Source organism: Mustelus asterias, chromosome 13 (assembly GCF_964213995.1).
Source record: "Mustelus asterias chromosome 13, sMusAst1.hap1.1, whole genome shotgun sequence".
NCBI classification, from domain to species: domain Eukaryota; kingdom Metazoa; phylum Chordata; class Chondrichthyes; order Carcharhiniformes; family Triakidae; genus Mustelus; species Mustelus asterias.
Genome location: NC_135813.1, coordinates 60143731 through 60166137, shown reverse-complemented (window position 1 = coordinate 60166137; position 22407 = coordinate 60143731). Strand labels below are relative to the sequence as shown.

The 22407-nt window shown below is 43.3% G+C and overlaps 1 protein-coding gene across 1 annotated transcript; it reads left to right on the top strand.

Moving 5' to 3' along the window:
• Positions 1-11620: 11620 nt before the first annotated feature.
• LOC144503125 (immunoglobulin lambda-1 light chain-like) lies at positions 11621-16571 on the top strand. Its single transcript, XM_078227635.1, has 3 exons — positions 11621-11762; positions 11875-12225; positions 16048-16571. The coding sequence occupies exons 1-3, from the start codon at positions 11711-11713 to the stop codon at positions 16374-16376; spliced, it is 732 nt and encodes a 243-aa protein (XP_078083761.1). The 5' UTR covers positions 11621-11710; the 3' UTR covers positions 16377-16571.
• Positions 16572-22407: the final 5836 nt, after the last annotated feature.

Genomic DNA, 22407 nt, shown 5'->3' with positions numbered 1-22407 from the left:
CGTTGTTTTCTATCCTGCCTGTGATCACAAACACTGCACCAACTCAACGACATACACCACAAGTGTACAGTCTCAAAAGAACACAACTGTTACATCAGCGAAGAAAGCATATCCAGGTTCACTCGGCCAACCTTTCACCAACCCGTTCGAAATTTGGACTGTCGCTGAAGTATTCAGCAATGACCCCTCAGTCATGCTAATCGGTGGACAAGTACTTGGAAGAACTGCAACAGAGCAAATTCATCCCAATAGTACAACGCGATAGATCGACTCTCCCCTCTCAAACAGTGAACAACGATCAGTTTATTAACAATGCACAAGATTTACATTGATTGCCGACAGATTTGAGTTTACAGACTAGATTTTCACGTGGAACCTTACTAACTGTTATAACTTTGTTTCCTTCTTTCCTATGGCAGTAGCATGATAACGAATCAGATATCAATTAAATCAGATATCCAGGCCACATCTTCCTGATATCTTATAGGCTGCCTGTGAATATCCTCTGAGAGCAATATTCAACGATGCACTCCAGGACCTGACTAAAAGCTCTGCATGTGGAGGGTGCGGTTGCTCTAATCTTCCATATCGTGAAGTTGGCAACTTCTAAAATGGCCCATCCTAAAACATTATCGTTGCTCACAGTTTGAGAGAGAAATATCGATCTATCGGGTTGTACTATTGGGATTAATTTGCTCTGTTGCAATTCTTCCAAGTACTTTGCCACTGGTTATCATGACTGAGGGGTCATTGCTGAATACTTCAGCGACACTCCAAAGTGGCCTTCTAAATTTCGAACGGGTGAAATGTTGGTCAAGTGAGCCTGATATGCATATGTTATCTTTGCTGATGGAACAGTTGTATTCTTTTGAGACTGCATATTTGTGGTGTATGCCGTTGAATTGGTGCAGTGTTTGTGGTCACAGGCAGCCACGGCACTAGTGTTGACCAAAGCACATAAGTGATGATCCTCATAGCAGAGTTCATCTGGCATTAATGGATTTATCATGCGAACTTTTGAACCATGTCAGTGTACAGTATTTTGCTGTACAACACATCAGGGCGAGTGATGTCAATCTGAACTTCTGCATCTGCTTCCCCTGTGATTCTAGTGATTTTCCGATTCAGGTTGACCATACTTCACACTTGGTGACCAATCCTATTTGTTCTTAAACTGAATGGCTTTCTATGAGTTAACCACATTTCTGTGGGATCATAGAGTCGCATGTAGGCCACAGCAGGTATGAACAGATAATTTTCTCCCCCAAAGTGTTAGTGTTAATGTTGGATGTATTGTTCTACACATTGTTGTGGGAAAAATCCACTAGTAGTCAGACTTCGAGATTCAGAAAATACGATTTATTAAACGGAGCTCCGTGGAGACAAGGCACATGTCTGTAGCAAACCTTCTCTCACTAGAATGTCAGGAGCGGTTCATTTTTATACCTTTTACACAATGGGTAAGCCGGTGATTCGAACATTATCACATCGTTTAAGTGAGTACAAGCAGGTATAGACATTTAACATTTTATGAATGGGTACACTTCCTCATGTCTGTATCTGTCAATAGTCAGTTTCGTCTCATTCAGGTGCTAATTGGTTTCCTCGCATTCATATTTTCCCGCTTCCTAAGGTTAAGCTAAGCTGTTTGTTTCGAGTTTTCCTTATCTTAAGAGATGTCTTGACCCTTGGCTTGGCTTCCTGAGGTGTTTGTTTGCTATGAGTCACTGTCTGTGATTTGGAAATGGCTTGTCTGTTAGGTTTTGATTTAAAGTGATTTCTGAACAGCAGGAGCCTGTGTCTGCTTTTTTGGCTTCTTTCCCAGTTAACCCTTTATGTGCCAGGCAGCCATTTTAAAGTGTGGTCCCTTGTATTTTTCCCCTTACAACATCAATCGATGATAGTTTCATGGCCAACGAGACATGTTTTATAGCTCAGATTGCCAGGTGCCATGGTGGGATTTGAATACGTGTCCCTGGAACATTAGCTTCGGCTTCCGGAATACCAGTCCAGTGACATTATCATGACGCCACTGCCCCACTCTCAATCTCTTCAGATAATCAAGTTATGTATGCTTGCACAAAACAAGCAATGACCTAGCCTTCTCTTGAATTCAATGGTACTTTCCTAAACAAACTCAGATGATACGCATCATAAGAACATCACTGATCAGAAACCATTGAGTGGCAGCAATGTGTACCATGAACTCAACAAGGTTCCTCCGACAGCAACTTCCTTATCTCTACCATGTAGAAGAAGACCAGCTGACACATGGAAACACCACCAATTTCAATTCACACATCTACCTGACTTGGAATTGTATTAACGTTCATTTACTGTTCTTGCGTCAAAATCCCAGAATTCGATTTGTAGAAAAGTCTAGTTGAGAGATAGGGTTTTACTGTAGCAAATCGCTCAGTTTTGGACATTCACCCAATGCCTCTCCATCACAGAATCTTAGAAGCCCTACAGTGCAGAAAGAGGCCATTCGGCCCATCGAGTCTACACTGACTAACCACTGTGCCAACGTGCCGCCCGATGCTACTGTGCCGGCGGTGACAAGGCACAAATCATGAGTGTGATGGAACACTGAGCGATTGATTTGGTGCAGCTGCAACAACAACCAAGATGTTTGGCATCTTCCAGGTTAAAGTAATCCACTTGTTCAGTCCTTGACCCATCATCGTTCCCATCCACTCCTTCCACCACGGGTGCATTGTGAATAAAATATGTTGATATCAACAGGATGCTATTCAGCACACGTCACCAAGGCCTCTTTGACACATTTGCTAAACCTGTGAGCTTCAGCGCCTAGAGGGACAATGGAAGCAAATACACGGGGCAACCATTACCTCTGGGTTCCCCTGCAATGACGCACTGCTCCTTCATCATTTCGGCATAAATCTTTCGGAACTGCCTCCACGAGAGCATCTTCGGAGCACCTTCATTATGCAGGGATATTGGATCAAGTAGATGGTGCACTCCTACTTTCTCAAGTGAAACTAGGGAAAGGCAATAAATACAGCCTTGGTTATGATGCCCAGAACCAGTGACTTAAAAAGAAATATACCAGGACAGATACAACTCCTTTACTGTTTTGTTTCACAAAAACACGGCAGACGGAGAAGCAGCTAAGAATCAGTCGCCGTTTCTTCTTCAGTTGTGGGATTTGTTGCAAGGGAAGGCAGTGCAGAATTTGTAGGAAACACAGCAAGCAACACGCACACACACACAGTATGGTGCCAGAAAACAGCAATATAGTAAAGGCAAGGTAAAGTCCGTTTTCTGACTTTTCTACAAAGCGAGTTCCGGATTTTGACGCAAGAACACTGAAGGAACTTTAATACAATTCCAAGTCAGGTAGATGTGTGAATTGAAGGTGGTGGTGTTTCCATGTGTCAGCTGGTCTTCTTAGATGGTAGAGGTAAGGAAGGTACTGCCGAAGGAACCTTGCTGAGTTCCTCCAATGTATCTTGCTCATGGTACACACTGCTGCTACTTTGAGTCTAAGTAGAAGGAGCGAATGTTTATGGTGACGGACGGGGCACTGATCAAACCAAGTGCTTTGCCCTGGATGATGTCGAATTTCATGAGTGTTGCTGGAACTGCATTCATCCAGGCAAGTATCGGCACTCATTCACACTCCTGACTTGTGCTTTGGAGATTGTTAGCACGTTTTAGCCAATCAGGAGATGCGCTACTACTGCCGAGTACCTAATGTTGTAGAGCAAACTTTGTATAGTTGGTCCAGTTAAGTTTCAGGTCAATGGAGGAATTCCTTAAATTATTAATGGCGGAGCATTCAGTGACGCTAATGCCCTTCGCATCAAGCGATGCTTATATTCTCTCTTTTTGGTGGCGATGATTGGCTGGCACTTGCAGGTTTCCACTTAACAGTCAAAGTCTGAATGTTATCAGATCTTGTTATATGTGGACACAGGTTGGTTTAGTAGCTGAAGAGTTACTAATGGCGGTGAATACTGTGCAATCATCAGCGAACATCTACACATCCAACCTGATGAAGAAACTGTAGACTGAGGACTCTGCACCGAGGAACACCTGCAGCAATATCGTGACGCCGAGGAGATTGATGTCTAACGATAAGAACCGATTTCCTTTGTGTTTGGTATGATTCAAACTAATGGAGTATTTTCCCTAATTCCTACTCTGTCAACTGGTCTGTTGATGTTACCTCTTGCCCCAGCTCTAGCTCTAGCTCTCGTCCCAGTTCTTTAGCACATGTTTGTGCAAATGCTGTCACAACGGTTGCAGCTGTGTGATTCAGGCAGAAACAAAACTGAGCAGCACTGAGCAAGTTATTGCTGAGTATGTGCCACAAATGTGTTGCATGTTATAGTCCATGAAGGGATAATGATGCTTGACTGAAGCTAAATTATTTACACCTATTTTCTTATTTTTCACCTTTATAAAATATATTCTTTCTGGGACACACGCATCAATGGCAAGGCTAATATTTTTATCTATTTCTAAGTGTTCCTGAACTGAGTTTGCTTGGCAATGTTATTTATAATGGTCATAATTACTGAGGTTGGCTTTTGTTTATTTTAAAATTAATTGAATTATTAGGATTAGAACATTTTACATGTACGATTCTCTGCAGATTCAGATATTTTTAGTAAGACCATTCAAATAATAGCTGAAGATGTGAGCAGGCAATAATGAAAAGAAATGACACCGTCCAGTATAATGCTCCTGTTGCTTTCAGCGGGTTGCTTGGAATTAGTCTTTCCGCCGAAAGGGTGAATCAACCAATAAAGGTAAAGGTACTTGTGTGACATATTCTGCGACTAAGAGAATCGAACGAAACGAATGAGGTCGTTCAGTGTAGAAGTCTGTTGTTTTGGACGATCAAATAATGAAATAGCAAAGAGGGAGGAGGCCATTTCCCTGAACATCCTCCCAGTTCAATTGCTTATCCAATGCTTTCTTGAAAGCTATTATTGAATGGATTATTGCATGTGTTTCCGCCATCCTTTCAGGTAGTGCACACAAAGTGGCAACAGGCACGGCAGCTATTTAGGTGATGGTACCCATAGTGTGATAGGAGGGGCAGCGTGTGCAAACATAAAAAAAAGCAAATGGGGTCAAATGGGGAAATTATTAAAATGTAAAATTAATGACTCTTTATTTGTGATTACCCTTCTCTCCACTAGCACTGTCCATACCTGTAAAGACTTGATTACCTGAAAAAACTCACATTCCAACGATTATCTTGCAATTGTGTCTTTGTCTATATATGAAACCTTTGTGAAACCTACCTCTCCACTCACCTGATGAAGGAGCAGCGCTGCAAAAGCTAGTGATTCCAAATCAACCCGTTGGACTTTAACCTGGTGTTGTGAGACCTCTTAGTGCCCGCCCCAGTCCAACGCTGGCATCTCCACAATATCTTTACTTAAATGCACATAGGATCCTGCATAAAATAAATGAACCCACCTACAAATTGAGGGTAATGGGTATGATCTTATAGCCATTACAGCGTCGTGGTTATAGGAGATGAAAACTAGGAACTAAATATTCAGGGATCTGAAGGCTAGACAGGAAGGAAAGGGTGGTAGTGTAGCTTTGTTAATACGATATGGAATAAGTACAATAACCATTCCAAGCTATGATACAACCAGAAATAATGCTTTCTATGGTGCACCTGTAAAAGTTGGTGAGAGTCGTAGCTGACATGCCAACTTTCCTTAGTCTTCTGAGAAAGTAAGCCGGGTGCAGGAGCACAGCCTTGGGGTCTGATTTGCCAAAGTGTGGGTGGGCGATAGAGCAGTAGGCATGTTTGACATGCCTGTCATTCTATTTGCCTTCCATCTTACCTGCTGAACTTGCATGCTAGCTTTTTATGATTTACACAGGAGGACCCCAAATCTCTCTGTGTTGCAGCTTTCTGCAGTCTTTCTCCATTTAAATAATATCCCGCTCATTTATTCTGCCTACTAAAGTGTGTAACTTCACATTTTCCTACATTATAATCCATCTGCCAAGTTTTCACTGTTCCTTCACTGTCGCTAGTTCAAAATCCTGGAACTCCCTCCCTAACAGCAGTGTGCGTGTACCTATACCTCATGACTTCCTTAGTTCATGAACGCAGCTCACCATCACATTCTCAAGGGCAATTAGGAGTGGGAAATAAATTCTGGTCTAGCCAGCGATGGCCACATCCCATAAATCAATTTTTAAAATTCACTTAACTCATCTATATTCCTCTATCCAGCATTTTCTGTGTTTTTATATCTCTCTGTCGACTCATTGCGTCATCCTCACCATTTGCCTTCTCACCTATTTTTGTGTCATCCACAAAGCTGGCAATAGTACATTCACTTCCCTTGCCCAAATCATTAGTATGTATTGTAAATAATTGTGGCCCCAGCACTGATCCCTGTGGCATTCCATTAGTTACAGGTTGCCATCCAGAAAATGCCCTTCTTCGCCCAACTGAGTCTTTTGATGGGTAGTCAATCTTCTTTCCATGCTAGTACCATGGGCTCTTATCTTTTTGCAAATCCAAGTATGTTACTTGGATTTATCTTTCTTCCTCATTGCCACTTCACGGAATTCTAATATCTAAGATATTCTAATATCTAAGATTTTGTCAGATATGATAACCCCTTCAGGAAGCAATGCTCAATGTCTTGATTATGTAATGTGTTTCTAAACGCTCTAAATAAGACTGATGCATTGGCAGTTTTCCAATCCTCTGAGACTTATCTAAAAGTTAGGAATCCTTGAAAGATTACTACCAGTGCATCCACTGCTTCTACAGCTACTTCCTTTAATATCTGAGGATGAAACCCATCAAGTCCAGGGCACCTATCGGCCTTTAAACCTATTAGTTTCTCTAACGCTTATATTCCAGTGATAGTTATGTATTTGCTTCCTCTCCCCCCACCCCCCACCCCCTTCCCTTCGATTATTTGTTATATTCGGAATGCTATTATTGTCTTCCATCATGACATCTGAGACAAAGTATTTATTTAACTCTTCTGCCATTTCCAGGTTCCCATTGTTATTTTGCCAGTCTTGTTGTCTAAGGGGCCTATGCTCACTCTGGCCTCTCTCTTTCTTTTGATATATTTGAAGAAGCTCTTACTGACCATTTTTATAATACTTGCTAATTTACCCTGATCTTTTCCCTCCTTATTTTTGATCAGCTTTTGTTGTTTTTAAAAACTTTCCCAATCCTCTAATGTTTGCCACATTGTATGTTTTTTCTTTCAGTTTAATGCGACCTGTAACCTCTGTGCTTAACCATGGGTTGATTAACCTCCTCCTAGAATCCTTCTTCCACGCAGGGATCTATCTTTGTTGTGAGTCATGAACTATTTTCGTAAATGTCTGCCATTGCTCGTTACTTGTCTTTTCTGTTCAACTACCTTCCCAGTCCATTCCTGCCAACTCTGCCCTCATTCCTTTGCAATTACCCTTATTTAAGTTTTACATAGTTGTTCCGGACCCAAATTTCTCACTCTCACACTGAATGCTAAGTTCTACCATGTTATGATCCCGGTTTCCTAGGGGATCTTTTACACGAAATTGTTTAATAAATCTCCTCATCACACCTTACCAGGTCCCAAATAGTCTGATCCCTGGTTGGATCACCAACATATTACTCTAGGAAATTATCCCAACTACACTCTATGAATTCTTCCTCAGGGCTATCTCTGCTAATTTGATTTTCCCAATCTACATGAAGATTAAAGTGACCGTTGATTAATGTATTGCCTTTTCTACATATACTCATTATCTCCTTATTTATTCTCTGCCCTACTGTATATCTACCGTTTGGGTGCATATGGGTTATTCTAGGCCCGTTTTGAATAAAAGGTCAGTGAGCGCATGCCCTCCACCCCGGAAGTCTCGGATGAACCTACATCTGAGGTCACCATTGCAGGTGACAGAGCAGCCTTATCGAAGGTCAACCCACAGAAAGCGACTGGCCCGGACCAACACTCAGATCCTATGCAGATCAGTATTCGCAGACATCTCCAACCTCTCTTTAAAACAACCTGAGGTCCCTATCTGCTTCAAGAAGACGACCATCCCCTGGTACCAAAGAAAACCCAAGCAGCGTGCCTTATCGTCTGGTGGCTCTGACTTTCATCATTATGAAGTGCTTTGAAAAGTTAGTCATGGCATGAATGAATTCCAGCCTCCCGGATTGCCTGGATCCACTACAGTTCACCTACGACCGCAACAGGTCCACAGCAAATACCATCTCACTGGCCCTGTACACACCCCTGGAACACCTAGATAACAAAGACACTTGTGTCAGACTCTTATTTATTGACTACACTTCAGCCTTCATCACCATTATTCCTCCGAAACTCATATCCAAACTCCGTGGCCTGAGCCTCCCTCTGTGACTGGATCCTGACCTTCGTAACCCACAGACCGCCATCAATAAGGATAGACAACAACACCTGCACGATCATCCTCAACATGATGCCCCACGCGGCTGTGTCCTCAGCCCCCTACTATACGCCGTATACACCTATAACAGTGTGGCCAAATTCACCTCCAACTCGATTTACAAGTTTTCTGATGACACCACCATAGTGGGTCGAACCTTAAACAATGGTGAGACAGAGTCCCGGAACGAGATAGAAAATCTGGTGAACTGGTGCGACGACAATAATCTCTCCCTCAATGTCAACAAAATGAAGGAGATTGTCATAGACTTCAGGAAGCGTAGTGGAGAACATACCCTTGCATGCATCAATGGGGATGAAGTAGAAATGGCCAGGAGTTTCCAGTTTTTAGGTGTCCAGATCACCAACAGCCTGTACTGGTTCCCCCCATGCCGACACTATAATTAGGAAAGCCCACCAACGCTTTTACTTTCTCAGAAGACTAAGGAAATTTGGCATGCCAACTACGACTCTCACCAGCTTCTACAGATGCTCCATAGAAAACATTCTTTCTGGTTGTATCACAGCTTGGTATGGCCCCTTCTCGAAGACCACAAGAACTACAAAGGGTCGTGAACGAAGCCCAGTCCATCACTCAAACCAGCCTCCCTTTAATTGGCACCCCACTGCCTCGGAAAAGCATAATTAAGGACTCCATGCACCCCGGACATGGAATCTCTCTCAACTTATTCCGTTGGGAAAAAGATACAAACGTCTGAGGACATGTACCAACCGACTCAAGAACAGATTCTTCCCTGCTGCCATCAGACGTTTGAATGGATCTACCTTATATTAAGTTGATATTTCTTTACACTCTAGCTATGACTGTAACACTACATTCTGCATCCTCTCCTTTCTTTCTCTATGTATGGTGTGCTTTGTCTGTACAGCACGCAAGAAATAATACTTTTTGCTGTAACCCAATACATGTGACAATAATAAAACAAATCAAGTCAAATGTTGGGCCTTTATTTCAAAGGGAATGGAGTATAACAATAAGGAATTCTTGCAAAAACTATACACAACACTAGTTAGACCACGCCTGGAATACTGTGAATAATTTTGATCCCCTTTTCGAAGACAAGTTATATTGGCATTGGAGGCACTCAGAAAATGTTCATTAGTTGATTCTCGATGTGTAGGGATCTTCTTAGGAGGAGTGGTTGAGTAAGTTGGGCCTATACGCATTGGAATTTAGAGGAACGAGAAGAGATCTTATTGATACATATCAGATCTTGCGGGGGTCTTGATAGGGTGGATGCTGAGAGGTTGTTTCCCCATATGGGAAAGTCTCGGACCAGAGGGCATAATCTCAGAATAAGGCGTTGTCCGCGTAAGACAGCAATGAGGAGGAATTTCTTCTACTAAATGGTAGTGAATCTGTGTAATTATTTACTGCAGATGGCTTTAGAGGCTAGTTATCAAGTATGTACCAGGCTGAGATAGACAGTTTTTAATCAGTAAGGGAATCAAGGGTTATGGGGAAAATGGGGGAAGGTGGAGACGACGATTGTCACATCGGATCAGTCGTGATCTCATTGAATGGCGCAGCAGGCTCGATGGGCCGAATGGCCTCCCTCTGCTGTACGTCTTTTGGTCTCACTCTTTTCTTTTTAAAAGAATCCTTCCTTCTTAAAGTTACAAAGCAAATGCGCAAAGTGGGCAGGGCAAGCCCTTAATCCATCTCCTGGATTGATCCAAAAAGCAATTAAAATTAAATTCAATTCATGGTCCCCACAAGAGAGACAAACAAGATCCAATCTGACAAGAAAAGGAATGACACCTAATCTTGGGTTTGATCTGACGCCGAGAATCTACCTCAATGCCTATGAGGATTACATTTAATCTGCACGCTTTACAACATTTGACTCCTACTTATTCTATAAGTCTTCCTAATTTTTAACACCTGCATCGAATTTTCCCTGAACGATTTCTTCTCCAAGAATAACAGTGATTCTGGTCTCTTCATTTAGCTGAAAGTCTTTATCTCTGAAGCCACTCAAGCGAATTTCATCTGTACCTTTACTAATATTTTCAAATCCTTCTTAAGTGTCCAGGCTTGACCACAATTTAACGGTTTGAAGAGTGTTTTATAAAGGTTTAGTCTAACTTTCTTATTTTTGTACTCGATTGTTTCAATATTTTTAAGCGTATATTCACACCCACACTTGTTTACCCTGTGGGGAATAGTGGTGGGAGGGAAGGGGGAAGAGAGAGGGAGTGTGATGGAAGGGTTGAACCGCGTTCTGAACGCGGCTTCTGTAGCCTGCAGGCCCTGATTAGTTTTGGACTGGAACCCAAGCTTCTGGTCCCGCGGTAGGGGCGCTACCATTGCACCACAAGGCCTCGGGTGCTTAAATAATGATGCCCAGGCTCTCTCAGCTTGCTCCATTTTTCCCGCCATCATCAAGAACTTGTCTAGGAACATTCCAGTTCTTTGTTCTTGGATTCCTTTTTAAATTGTAGCATTTCCTTTATATTGTATTGCTTCATTTTTCCTTTACCAATGGAATTTCTCTGTGTTAAATATAACTGAAATTTATCTACCCATTCCCCAATTCTATTTTAATTCTGTGTAATTTCAAATCGGACAAGATTAAACAAACCCCAAGAATGAATCTGTGTCAAAGTGTTTAGTTATCCATCCTAAAGTATTCGGTGTCTGTATCGGAGAGAAAAGTTATCAGCGTGCTATTAATTGGATTCAAGTTTTCATTGGAGACAATCTCCCGTAAATGCATTTAGTAAGGAAGGCTGATAAAACCGCAATGCGTTAACATCGTTCAGCTCATCATATAATGTACTTCAATGTAAAGCTAACATCTTATCAGCTTATATTTTGTCGGAATGTACAGTAGCTGAATTTCTACGTATCGGTGTTTAAGTTTATGAACATTGTTGTTATATATTGCACAGTAAGAGATGCGCAAATAGTTATTAAACTTTCTTTCCGAAGGTTACATGTAAAATGAAAGATCAAATTATCGTGAATGCCGACTTCAATACGCTGTTTATGCAGTTATAAATAACAACATGTGACTGTACTTATTAATAAATCCTATGCGAGATTGTCCAATTGCGCCAAGTCACAGTCCTTTGATGTAAAGAACGGCGAACGTTAATACTGGATTGGGGGCTTGTAACTTCAAGCTGTATTTGCATAGTCAAAGACCACGTGGTAACACGCCCTCACCCTTAACATTGATAAGGCAAAGTGACCTTGGTAAACATTAATACCTTCTGCCTGCAACCTGCCGAGGTTCCTGAGCCTCACTGAATTCATGATGTCCGAGTGGGTGTGTGTCGTTACGACTCTGATAATCTGCGCAGTCTGTAAGTATTCAACACATATTTCAGTCGGAGTAATGTTTTGTTGTATAGAAAAGTATAATAGAGATCTTGGTCACATGAAGTCCATGTTCTAATATTCTTTCATCTGTTCTAGGTTCAAACGCGCAGATTAGATTAACTCAGCAGCAATCGGTGTCCATCGCGCCGCAAGGAACGGTTAAATTAAGTTGCGCAGCGTCTGGCGGAAGTTTGGGAAACGCTGATATAGGCTGGTACCAGCAGAAACCCGGAAACGGTCCTCGATTTCTGCTCTATCATGATCTTAACGGTGATAGCAAAGGTACCGGGGTCCCTGATCGATTCTCTGGAAGGACCCAATCGTCAACTAACAGCGCTTATTTAACCATCACCGATGTTCAATCGGAGGATGACGCCGTGTATTATTGTGGTTGGTGGACGAACGACATGCTTTACTTCGGCGGAGGCACCACGTTGACTGTTCTGAGTAAGTAACTTTTATTGAATTCGCTCTGAACAATGGATATTGTTTTTCCTTTTAATCAAATACAGTCTCATTTGGATCATTAATGAGGCAGATTTGGCTTTGTAGATGGCAGCCAACTTTTAAATAAAGGCTTATCAGGGATATGAAACAAGCACATGTTCGAATCATAAATCAACACCATGTTTCAATTTATGATTGGTTTAAATTTTCGAGCTAAATATCGAACAATATAAATAATTCATAGGATTTAATTATCGTTATTTAAAAACAAGGTGAAAGTGCCCCACTTATGCCAACTATGCAAAATAGTCAAACATACAGTCGGAAATATAGAAACGTAGAAACATTGAAAATAGGAGCAGGAGTAGGTCATCTGGCCCTTCTAGCCTGCTCCGCCATTCAATAAAATCATGGCTGATCTTTTCGTAGACTCAGCTCCACTTACCCACCTGCTCACAAAAACCCTTAATTCCTTTACTGTTCAAAACATTATCTATCTTTGCCTTAAAAACATTCAACGAGGTAGCCTCAACTGCTTCACTGGGCAGGGATGATGGCTGATCATCCAACTCAATAGCCTGGTCCTACCCGCCCCCTATATATTTTGATCTCCTTCGCCCCAAGAGTTATATTTAACTCCTTGAAAGCATACAATGCTTTCGCCTCAATTCATTTCTGTGGTAGCGATTTCCACAGGCTGACCACTCTCTGGGTAAAAAAATTTCTCCTCATCTCTGTCCTAAACGGCCTACCCTGTATCCTTAGACTGTGGCCCATGGTTCTGGACACCCCAACCATCCGGAACATCCTTCCTGCATGTATCTGTCTAGTCCTGTTAGACCTTTATAAGTTTCTATGAGACCCCACCACTTCTTTCTTCTAAACTCCAGCGAATATAAACCTACTCGACTCAATTTCTCCTCATATGCCAGTCCCGCCATCGCAGGAATCAATCTGGTAAACCTTCACTGCACTCCTATTATAGCAAGACAAGGAGACCAAAACTGCACACAATATTCCAGGCCTGCAATCACCAGGGTCCTGTATAATTGCAGCAAGACATCCCTGCTCCTGTACTGGAATCCTCTCGCTATGAAGGACAACATATCATTCGCCTTCTTTACCGCCTGCTGCACCTCTCTATAGGAAGGTAGAGAGAGAGCGAAAAACAAAGAGAAAGAAAGAACAATAGATAGAGTGAAAAAAAAGAAAGACAATAGGGTGGCTTCCTGAATTCCTAGTGCTCTGAGAAAATTGAAGGAAGTTAATTTCGAATGTCGAATGTTATAATCACCATGAGTTTCTCTAATGTCCCAGGAATAGCACTGGGCGCAAAGCACGCACTTTCCATAAAAAGATCTGTTTCCCTCTCGGAGAAAGCTTCGTCTGTACGCTACGTGTAATGAAATCTTCTATGTAAGAGCCTTTGCGATTTATTTACACAGCTTCTTTCCACGTTAACCTCACGTCGGCAGATGCCGTTCTTTATGACTATTTAAGTTTTAATATAGAACAGCATGCTGAGATACTACGGTTAAAAAGGATATATAATTTGAGGGCGCCTAAAATGCTTTAACCTGCAAGACTACGGAGCGGGTGTTGGGAGGTGGGATTAGAACGGACAGTTAGTTCTTTAAATTGTTTATTTTAATATCTTTATTATTTATTTGTATATTTATTATTTCTTTCTCGACCACCCAGACACTATGAGCTAAATGGCCACGTTCAGTGCGATGACTTTTCTGGGGTTCTAAGTGTACAGATACCCGTGCAATAACCGAAATGGGAAGGCTGCATTAACGCCCATAATAGAGATAAGGCTAAAAACCGGAAAACGATATGAAATATCTGTGTTTTGTTTTCCACGTATTATTCCTCAACAGTGATTTTGATTTCAAGCGATGTCTCGATCTAAGTATAAGCATGATAGACTAAAGGCACAGGATATCATTTAGATGTATTATTTTCGGAATAAATGCGGAACTGGCGGTTTAATCCGTGCAGAATCCATATAACTTCTACAGTGCAGAAGAAAGCCATTCAGTCCATAGAATCTGCACTGATCCTCTGAAAGAGTATCCAACCCAGGCCCACTCCCCGCACTATCCACGTAACCCCGAGTATTGATCATGGCCAATCCACCTAACCAGCACACCTTTAGACTGTGAGAGGAAACCGGAGCACCCGGAGGAAACCCACGCAGACACGGAGAGAATGTGCAAACTCCACATAGTCACCGAAGGCCGGAATTGAACCCGCGTCCCTGGCGCTTGTGGCAGTAGTGCAAAGCTGTGTGCAGAGACAGCGTAGAACATACGATTCCCGTTTTACTCATGTTAATTTAATATTATTCAAGGTAGCAAACTCTTACTGTAATGTGCATCATCCTTGAGTTCTTTTGCAACATAATGTTATCAGTATTGGAAGATAACTATTATACAGAATAAAAATGCTAGATGGTAGTCTTAATTTACTTCCTGTGTGGAAAGATTACCCCTCAGACTGAACTGTATGGAATTAAATCGTATATTTGTTTGTAGAGGTCAGTAGAAAGACGTAACATTGACAGTAACGCTATACCATCGCTGAATACCCCACAATTAACATCGTGGGGGTTACTGTTGACCAGGTCAGTCATATCGATATCCTGGCTTCAAGAATTGGCCAGAAGGTTGAAATTCTGCGACCCCTAACTCAGCATCCTGCCCACCATCTACAAGGCATAAATCCGCAGTGTGACTGAATACACCTGCTTGGTTGAGTGTACAAGGAGCCCGACATCATCCACGATAAAGCAGGTCATTTGATGGGCACCGGATCCACCACCTTAAAGATTTACACCCTCTACCACGATGTACTGTGGCAGCATTACAGGCTATAAACAAGATGCAGTTCACCTGCTCACAAAGGTTCCTTTGACAGTACCAAACCCGCGGTGTCTACCACTTAGAAGGCCAAGGGGGTCTGACACATGGGAAATGTACCACTTGCAACTTCCCTCCATGCCACACACTACCCAAACAGGGAACCATATCGTTGTTCCTTCATTGTCACTGGGTCAAACATATACGGTTTCCTCCCTGGTGTAAGGACTGGGTATACTTACACTAGGTGGACGCGGCTGGTCTAGAAGGTAATTCATCGCCACCTTCTCAAGGGCAATTCGGGAAAGGCAACAAATGCGTTTCCAGAAATGCTGACATCCCATGAGTTAATAAAAAATGAAGTGTTCGTCATAGGAACATAGGATTAGGAGCAGAAGGAAGCAAATACAGCCCTTCGAGCCTGCTCCGTCATTCAATCAGACCATGGCATATGTGATTAGATACATTTATCCTGGCTGCAATTTGCGGGAGAAAATGAAAGAAAACTCACACTTATACAGCGCTTTCTCGGCCTCTGAGAATTGCTTCTCAGCAGATTAAGCATTTTGCAAGTGAAATCACTGTTGTAATTTGGAAATTTGGCGGCCAATCTTGGCATAAAATGATTCCACAAATTATTATGCAATAATATCCTGATTATCTATTCAACTAATATTGGTTGAAAGATAAATACTGGTATTGAGATCCTCCTCCGAAATAATGTCTTTGGGTCTTTTAAAACCACCTTGAATGATTGCTTGAAGATACATATCTTCTCACCTATAAACTGTAACTCGCCCATTGTACAGCACTGGAAGGTCAGACTATATGCTTTGCTTAGGTGTTTGCATTGGGACTTCAACCCACAACGTATTGACTCACAGGCTCAGCAAGATGTTTCGTTGTCCGTCTGTGAAATGTATATGATATTCAATAAACACAATCGTTCTCATTACAGTTCGAGGGTCATCCCGTCCTTCGGTGTCTCTTCTCCCGCCGGCACCCGATCAGATCTCCGCAGCAAAGACGGCGACCCTGGTGTGTTTGGTGAATAATTTCTTTCCCGGTGCTGTGCAAGTTTCCTGGAGCGTAGACGGCAAGACAACGGACACTGGTGTTCAGACTACTCGGGCCATACGGGACACGGACCAGACGTACAGTGTGAGCAGTTACCTGACCCTGGCCGCTTCCGAGTGGAACTCACACGAAGTGTACACCTGCGGGGTTACACATGAGTCTCTAGCGTCTCAGCTTCAGCAGAGCATCAGGAGATCAGGCTGCGAGTGATAGAGACAATCACGTCCACTTCGCGAAAACTATAGCGTTTCTATTAGAAGATGCGTTTAGTTATTCAGAATGCATTTATATTTGTACACGTTTGGCCCATGTTCGTGATTTAAATCTATGCACACTATGGCAGAAACGTTTATCCTTGTAAATGCGACGTAGAAAAAGATGTTTAATAAATGATGATATTCAGTTATTAGATGTGGTGTTATTTGTGAATGAACTCTTGAAGATAGCAAACCAGTTTAGTACTAATTGCCATTGATAACTTTTATAGCATTGCAAATGCGTTGCACTATTGAATCCCATCTTATACAAGCAATTTGACTTACATAAGAAAGAAAAGGAGCAGGAATAGCCCATTTAACTGCCGAGCCTCCTCCACCGTTCAATAAGATTATGGTTGGCCTGGTTGTGGCCTTGGCTCAGCATTTCTGCTTGCCCCCCAAAATCTTTGACTCCCATGCAGATAAAAATCGAATACAAATTATAAACGCGATTGTGCTTCAGGGAATAGTTCGCGTGCGCAGAAATCAAACATGAAAATAGACAAGCACACAATAAGGCATTTAATGTCACTTTTATAAATAAACAGTGAGTTGGCACTTTATATATCTGATTTAACTCCAACGGGGATTGAATCAGCTTTTACAAATTCTATGGAAAAAGGGTTTATACAGTGACAGCACAAGTACCGTATATGTCAACACTTATATATTTTGTGACTGTTAAAAAACCCATTATATTAATCATGGCATTTCTACTATTTTCTCAGATATAGTTAGAGATAATTTGTAAATTACGTTAAAGGTGGGATTAGTCCAAAACGCAGAAAGTTGAATGATTTCCAATGCTTTTTAACGCTTTCAAAGAAAGCAAGGAGTATCTCCCAATTATAAAAGTATCAGCAGAGTCGCTATTCGCCGATAAATTCTTTCGAAATCACTGCCGTTTCTCAGACGATGGACTGCAATCAATTCTCCCATTTGTGAACCATTTACTCTATATTGGACTTGAGTTTCCTGCTTACCCTCCTAAATTACACTAGTACCGAAAACAATACAGCTTCTAATCTGCGCAGCGTGTTTAACTCATTGAATGCTGCTTCGAAACCTGTCGCAGCCAGCCACTGTCCCTCTCTCTCGCTGCCTGCCTGTCGCTCTCTACCTTTCTGTCTGTGCCTCTCTCACTGTCTATCTGTCTGTCTATCTGTCTCTTTCTTAAGGACAACTCCAAAATATTGATGGTGAAGTATAAGCATTTCCTTTAGAACAGCTGAAAGTCCTCCTATCTGTAACTCATGTTGCATTCATGGGACTTTTCATCCTCGTGTAACTGTAACTTAAAACTTTTTATCACAATAATCAGCCAGTTCTGCATTGAACTTTGCGCTCGCCTCCATCAACGGTACCCCATGGGCTGTCTCGCGAGATATTGTGGTGTAGTGGCAGCGTCCCTACCGCGGGACCATGGCTCGGGAATCGCCTCCAACGTCAGCACGCATTAAGCACACAACCAGCCTTCATAACGCGGTTCAACGGCTAAATCCTCCGACCACTTCCTGCACTATTCTCTAAAGGGAAAAGCAGTGTCGGTGTGAACATATGCCTAAATAAAATGAAATGCCTGATCAAAACGCCACAGTTTGTTTCTCGCAATGTTTTGGCGAGCTGTCTCGCTCTGATCGAGGCACTCTTGGTCAAATCGGCATATTTTAAGGGAGGAGAAAAGGGCGAAGAAGTGTAGATATTTTGGGATCTAAATTTAAAGATTAGGGGTTATACGACTCAAAGAACCGCCGCCAATGATTGGGTGAAGAAAATAGGTGATGCACAATTTGCACAAACTCAGAACGTCATTTAATATTGTTAACTCCCTGCTCAATATTCTCCATCATCTTCATAAGACCAGCTAGCATGCATAGAAGGATAAGAATATCAGAAATAGAATTACATGTAGGCCACACAACAAATCCAGTTGGCTCCGGCAAACAATAAGATCTTGGCTGATATTCCGCATCCCTACTGTCCAAAAGATTAGCGATCTAAGTTTTGAAGATACCAAAAAACTATCACCCGCAGCCTTTCGGGGTAGAAAAATCCAAGCAGCCCAACCTCTGTGAATGAAGAAATGTTTCCTCATTTTAGTCCCGAACTATCAGCGCCTTGTCTTGAGACTATAAACATTTAGTTCTGGACTCTCCCGTCAGGAGAAACAGCATTTCAGCCAACATAATGTGCCGGCCGCACAATCTGTTTTAACCCTTATACGTGGACAAAGAATTGCGAGTAGACTTCTTGGTAGAAACATAGAAGCATAGAAAAACTACAGCACAAACAGGCCCTTCGGCCCACAAGTTGTGCCGAACACATCCCTACCTTCTAGACCTACCTATAACCCTCCATCCTATTACGCTCCATGTACTCATCCAGGAGTCTCTGAAAAGACCCTATTGAGTTCGCCTCCACCATCACTGACGGCAGCCGATTCCACTCGCCCACCACCCTCTGTGAAAAACTTGCCCCTAACATCTCCCCTGTACCTACCCCCCAGCACCCTAAACCCGTGTCCTCTCGTAGCAGACATTTCCACCCTGGGAAAAAGCCTCTGAGAGTCAACCCGATCTATGCCTCTCAACATCTTATACACCTCTATTAGGTCTCCTCTCAACCTTCGTCTCTCCAAGGAGAAAAGACCGAGCTCCCTCAGCCTATCCTCATAAGGCATGCCACTCAATCCAGGCAACATCCTTGTAAATCTCCTCTGCACCCTTTCAATCTTTTCCACATTCTTCCTGTAATGAGGCGACCAGAACTGAGCGCAGTACTCCAAGTGGGGTCTGACGAGGGTCATATATAGCTGCATCATTATCCCCGCACTCCTAAACTCAATCCCTCGATTGATAAAGGCCAACACACCATTCGCCTTCTTAACCACGTCCTCCACCTGCGGGGCCGATTTTAGAGTCCTATGGACCCGGACCCCAAGGTCCTTCTGATCCCCCGACGCATTTATCTGGGTTGAAGTCCATCTGCCACTTGTCCGCCCAGTCTTGCATCCTATCTATGTCCCTCTGTAACTTCTGACAACCCTCCAGACTATCCACAACCCCACCAACCTTCGTGTCGTCGGCAAACTTACCAACCCATCCCTCCACTTCCTCATCCAGGTCATTTTGAAAATGACAAACAGCAAGGGTCCCAGAACAGATCCCTGGGGCACACCACTGGTGACCGACCTCCATTTAGAAAAAGACCCATCTTTACCCACTCTCTACCTCCTTTGGGCAAGCCAGTTCTGGATCCACCGGGCAGCAGCCCCTTGGATCCCATGCCCTCTCACTTTTTCTAGAAGCCTTGCATGGGGGACCTTATCGAACGCCTTGCTAAAATCCATATAAACCACATCTACCGCCTTCCCTTCGTCAATGTGTTTAGTCACATCTTCGAAGAACTCCACCAGGCTCGTAAGGCACGATCTGCCCTTGACAAAGCCATGCTGAATATTCTTGAGCATACTAAACCTCTCTAAATGCTCATATATCCTGTCCCTCAGGATCTTCTCCATCAGTTTACCAGCCACTGAGGTTAGACTCACCGGTCGGTAATTACCTGGGCTATCTCTATTCCCCTTCTTGAAAATAGGAACCACATCTGCAATCCGCCAATCCTCCGATCCTCCGGCACCTCTCCCGTCTCCATCGACGATGCAACGATCATCGCCAGAGGCTCTGCAATCTCTTCCCTAGCCTCCCACAATAACCTGGGGTACATCCCATCTGGACCCGGTGACTTATCTATCTTGATGCCATTCAAAGATTCCAGCACAACCTCTTTGTTAAAGTCCACATACTCAGTTCTTTCAGTGCACCGCACGCCTGCAGTACATCCACCCAGGTCCTTCTCCTCTATGAAAACCGAGGCAAAATACTCATTGAGCACCTCTGCCATTTCTACTGGTTCCGTACAGACTTTCCCGCCTTCACCTTTTATAGGCCCTATTCCGTCACGTCCCATCCTTTTACTCTTCACATATTTATAGAACGCCTTAGGGTTCTCCTTAATCCTACCTGCCAGGGCCTTCTCGTGACCCCTTCTGGCTCTCCTAATTTCCTTCTTTAGTCCCTTCCTACAAGCCGTATACTCTTCTAAATCCCTATCTTCGCCAAGCTCTCTGAGCCTTTTGTACGCTTTCCTTTACTTCTCGACGAGGTCCCGCACAGCTTTCGTGCACCACGGTTCCTTTAACTGACCAACACCTCCCTGTCTGCTTGGAACATTGTCCTGTAGAGCTCTAGACAGACATTCCTTGAAAAACTGCCACCTCTCTTCAGTACATTTCCCCGAGAATACCTCCTTCCAATTTACTCCTCTAATTTGCTACCTTATGTCTTCATATTTCCCCTTACTCCATATAAATGCTTTCCTAGCTTGCCTGATCCTCTCTTTTTCCAATGCAAGCACAAAGGAGATAGAGTTATGATCGCTATCCCCAAGATGCTCTCCCACTGAGAGATCTGACACCTGTCCAGGTTCATTGGTCAGTATCAGATCAAGTACAACCTCTCCTCTTGTAGGCTTGTCCACATGCTGTGTCAGGAAACCTCCTGAACACACCTAACGAACTCTTCTCCATCCAATCCCCTTACCCTAGGGATATTCCAATCTATGTTTGGGAAATTAAAGTCTCCCATCACAACAACTCTGCTATTACTGCAACTCTCCAGGATCTGTTTCCCTATCTGCTGCTCCACCTCCCTGTTACTATTGGGCGGCCTATAGAAAACTCCCAGCAAAGTGACCAGCCCCTTCCCACTCTGAACTTCCACCCACAGAGACTCAGTGGACAATCCCTCCACAGCATACACCTTCTCTACAGCTGTGACACTATCCCTAATCAGCAGTGCCACTCCACCCCCTCGCTTGCCTCCCTCCCTGTCCTTCCTGAAACATCTGAATCCCGGCACCTGGAGTATCCAGTCGTGTCCCTGAGACATCCAAGTCTCTGTAATGGCCACCACATCATACTTCCAGGCATCGATCCATGCTCTGAGCTCATCCCCTTTATTCACTATACTCCTGGCATTAAAGTAAACACATCTCAATCCTTTGGTCTGAGCTCTCCCCTTCTCTATTCCCTGTCCATCCGCCCTCTTGCGCTGCCTATAACCCTTCTCTGTTTGCGAGCTATCTTCCTCACTCTCAGTCACCTCATTTTGATCCCCTCCCCCCAACCTATCTAGTTTAAACTCTCCCCAGTAGTCTTAGCCAACCTTCCTGCCAGGACATTGGTCCAGCTGGGGTTCAAGTGCCACCTGTTTTTTGTGTACAGGTCACACCTGCCCCTAAAGAGGTCCCAATGGTCCAGGAACCTGAATCCCTGCCCCCTGCACCAGTCCCTCAGCCACACATTCTTGTTAGTACAACAAATATTTATTTAAAACACACAATCAATAATCACCCACCCAACCAACAATAAGTTATCTTACAGAAAATACTAAGGTTCAAGTCCAATACTAGACCTTGACTTACCTTTGCGTGATTGGTAAGTACCCAAGCCGATATTGGCCTTTATCTGTGCGCTGGTCTCTGTAGTCCTCTGCGTAGTCTGGTCCTTTGGTCTGGTCTGACACTCTGGCTCTGGTCTTCCTTCCTTCTCAGCTGTGGTGGCTCTCCTCCAATCATCATTGCTGGCGATGGTCACCAATGTTTTAGCTCGTTTGTGGGGTCAGAGAGAGAGAGATGCTTGGTTGCGCAGCACCCTTTATACCCCGTTAGGTTTCGCGCCCCTTATGGCCATTGCCAATCAATCGATCAGGACTTGATCACCCTGATCGATAAAGTCCAATCGGGTGCTGCCTCACCAATCTCTGGGTGTGTCCCCAATGGCCATGTCTGTAGGTGCTGGGGGCACATAGGACACACACTTCCCTCCCAAATAAGGGGTTATGGCGCCCCTATGTCTGGTAAACAACCCAGTCTGACCAGAAAGTTCCCTTTGTCATGGAGATGGCCCAGCGGAGGAGGTTGAG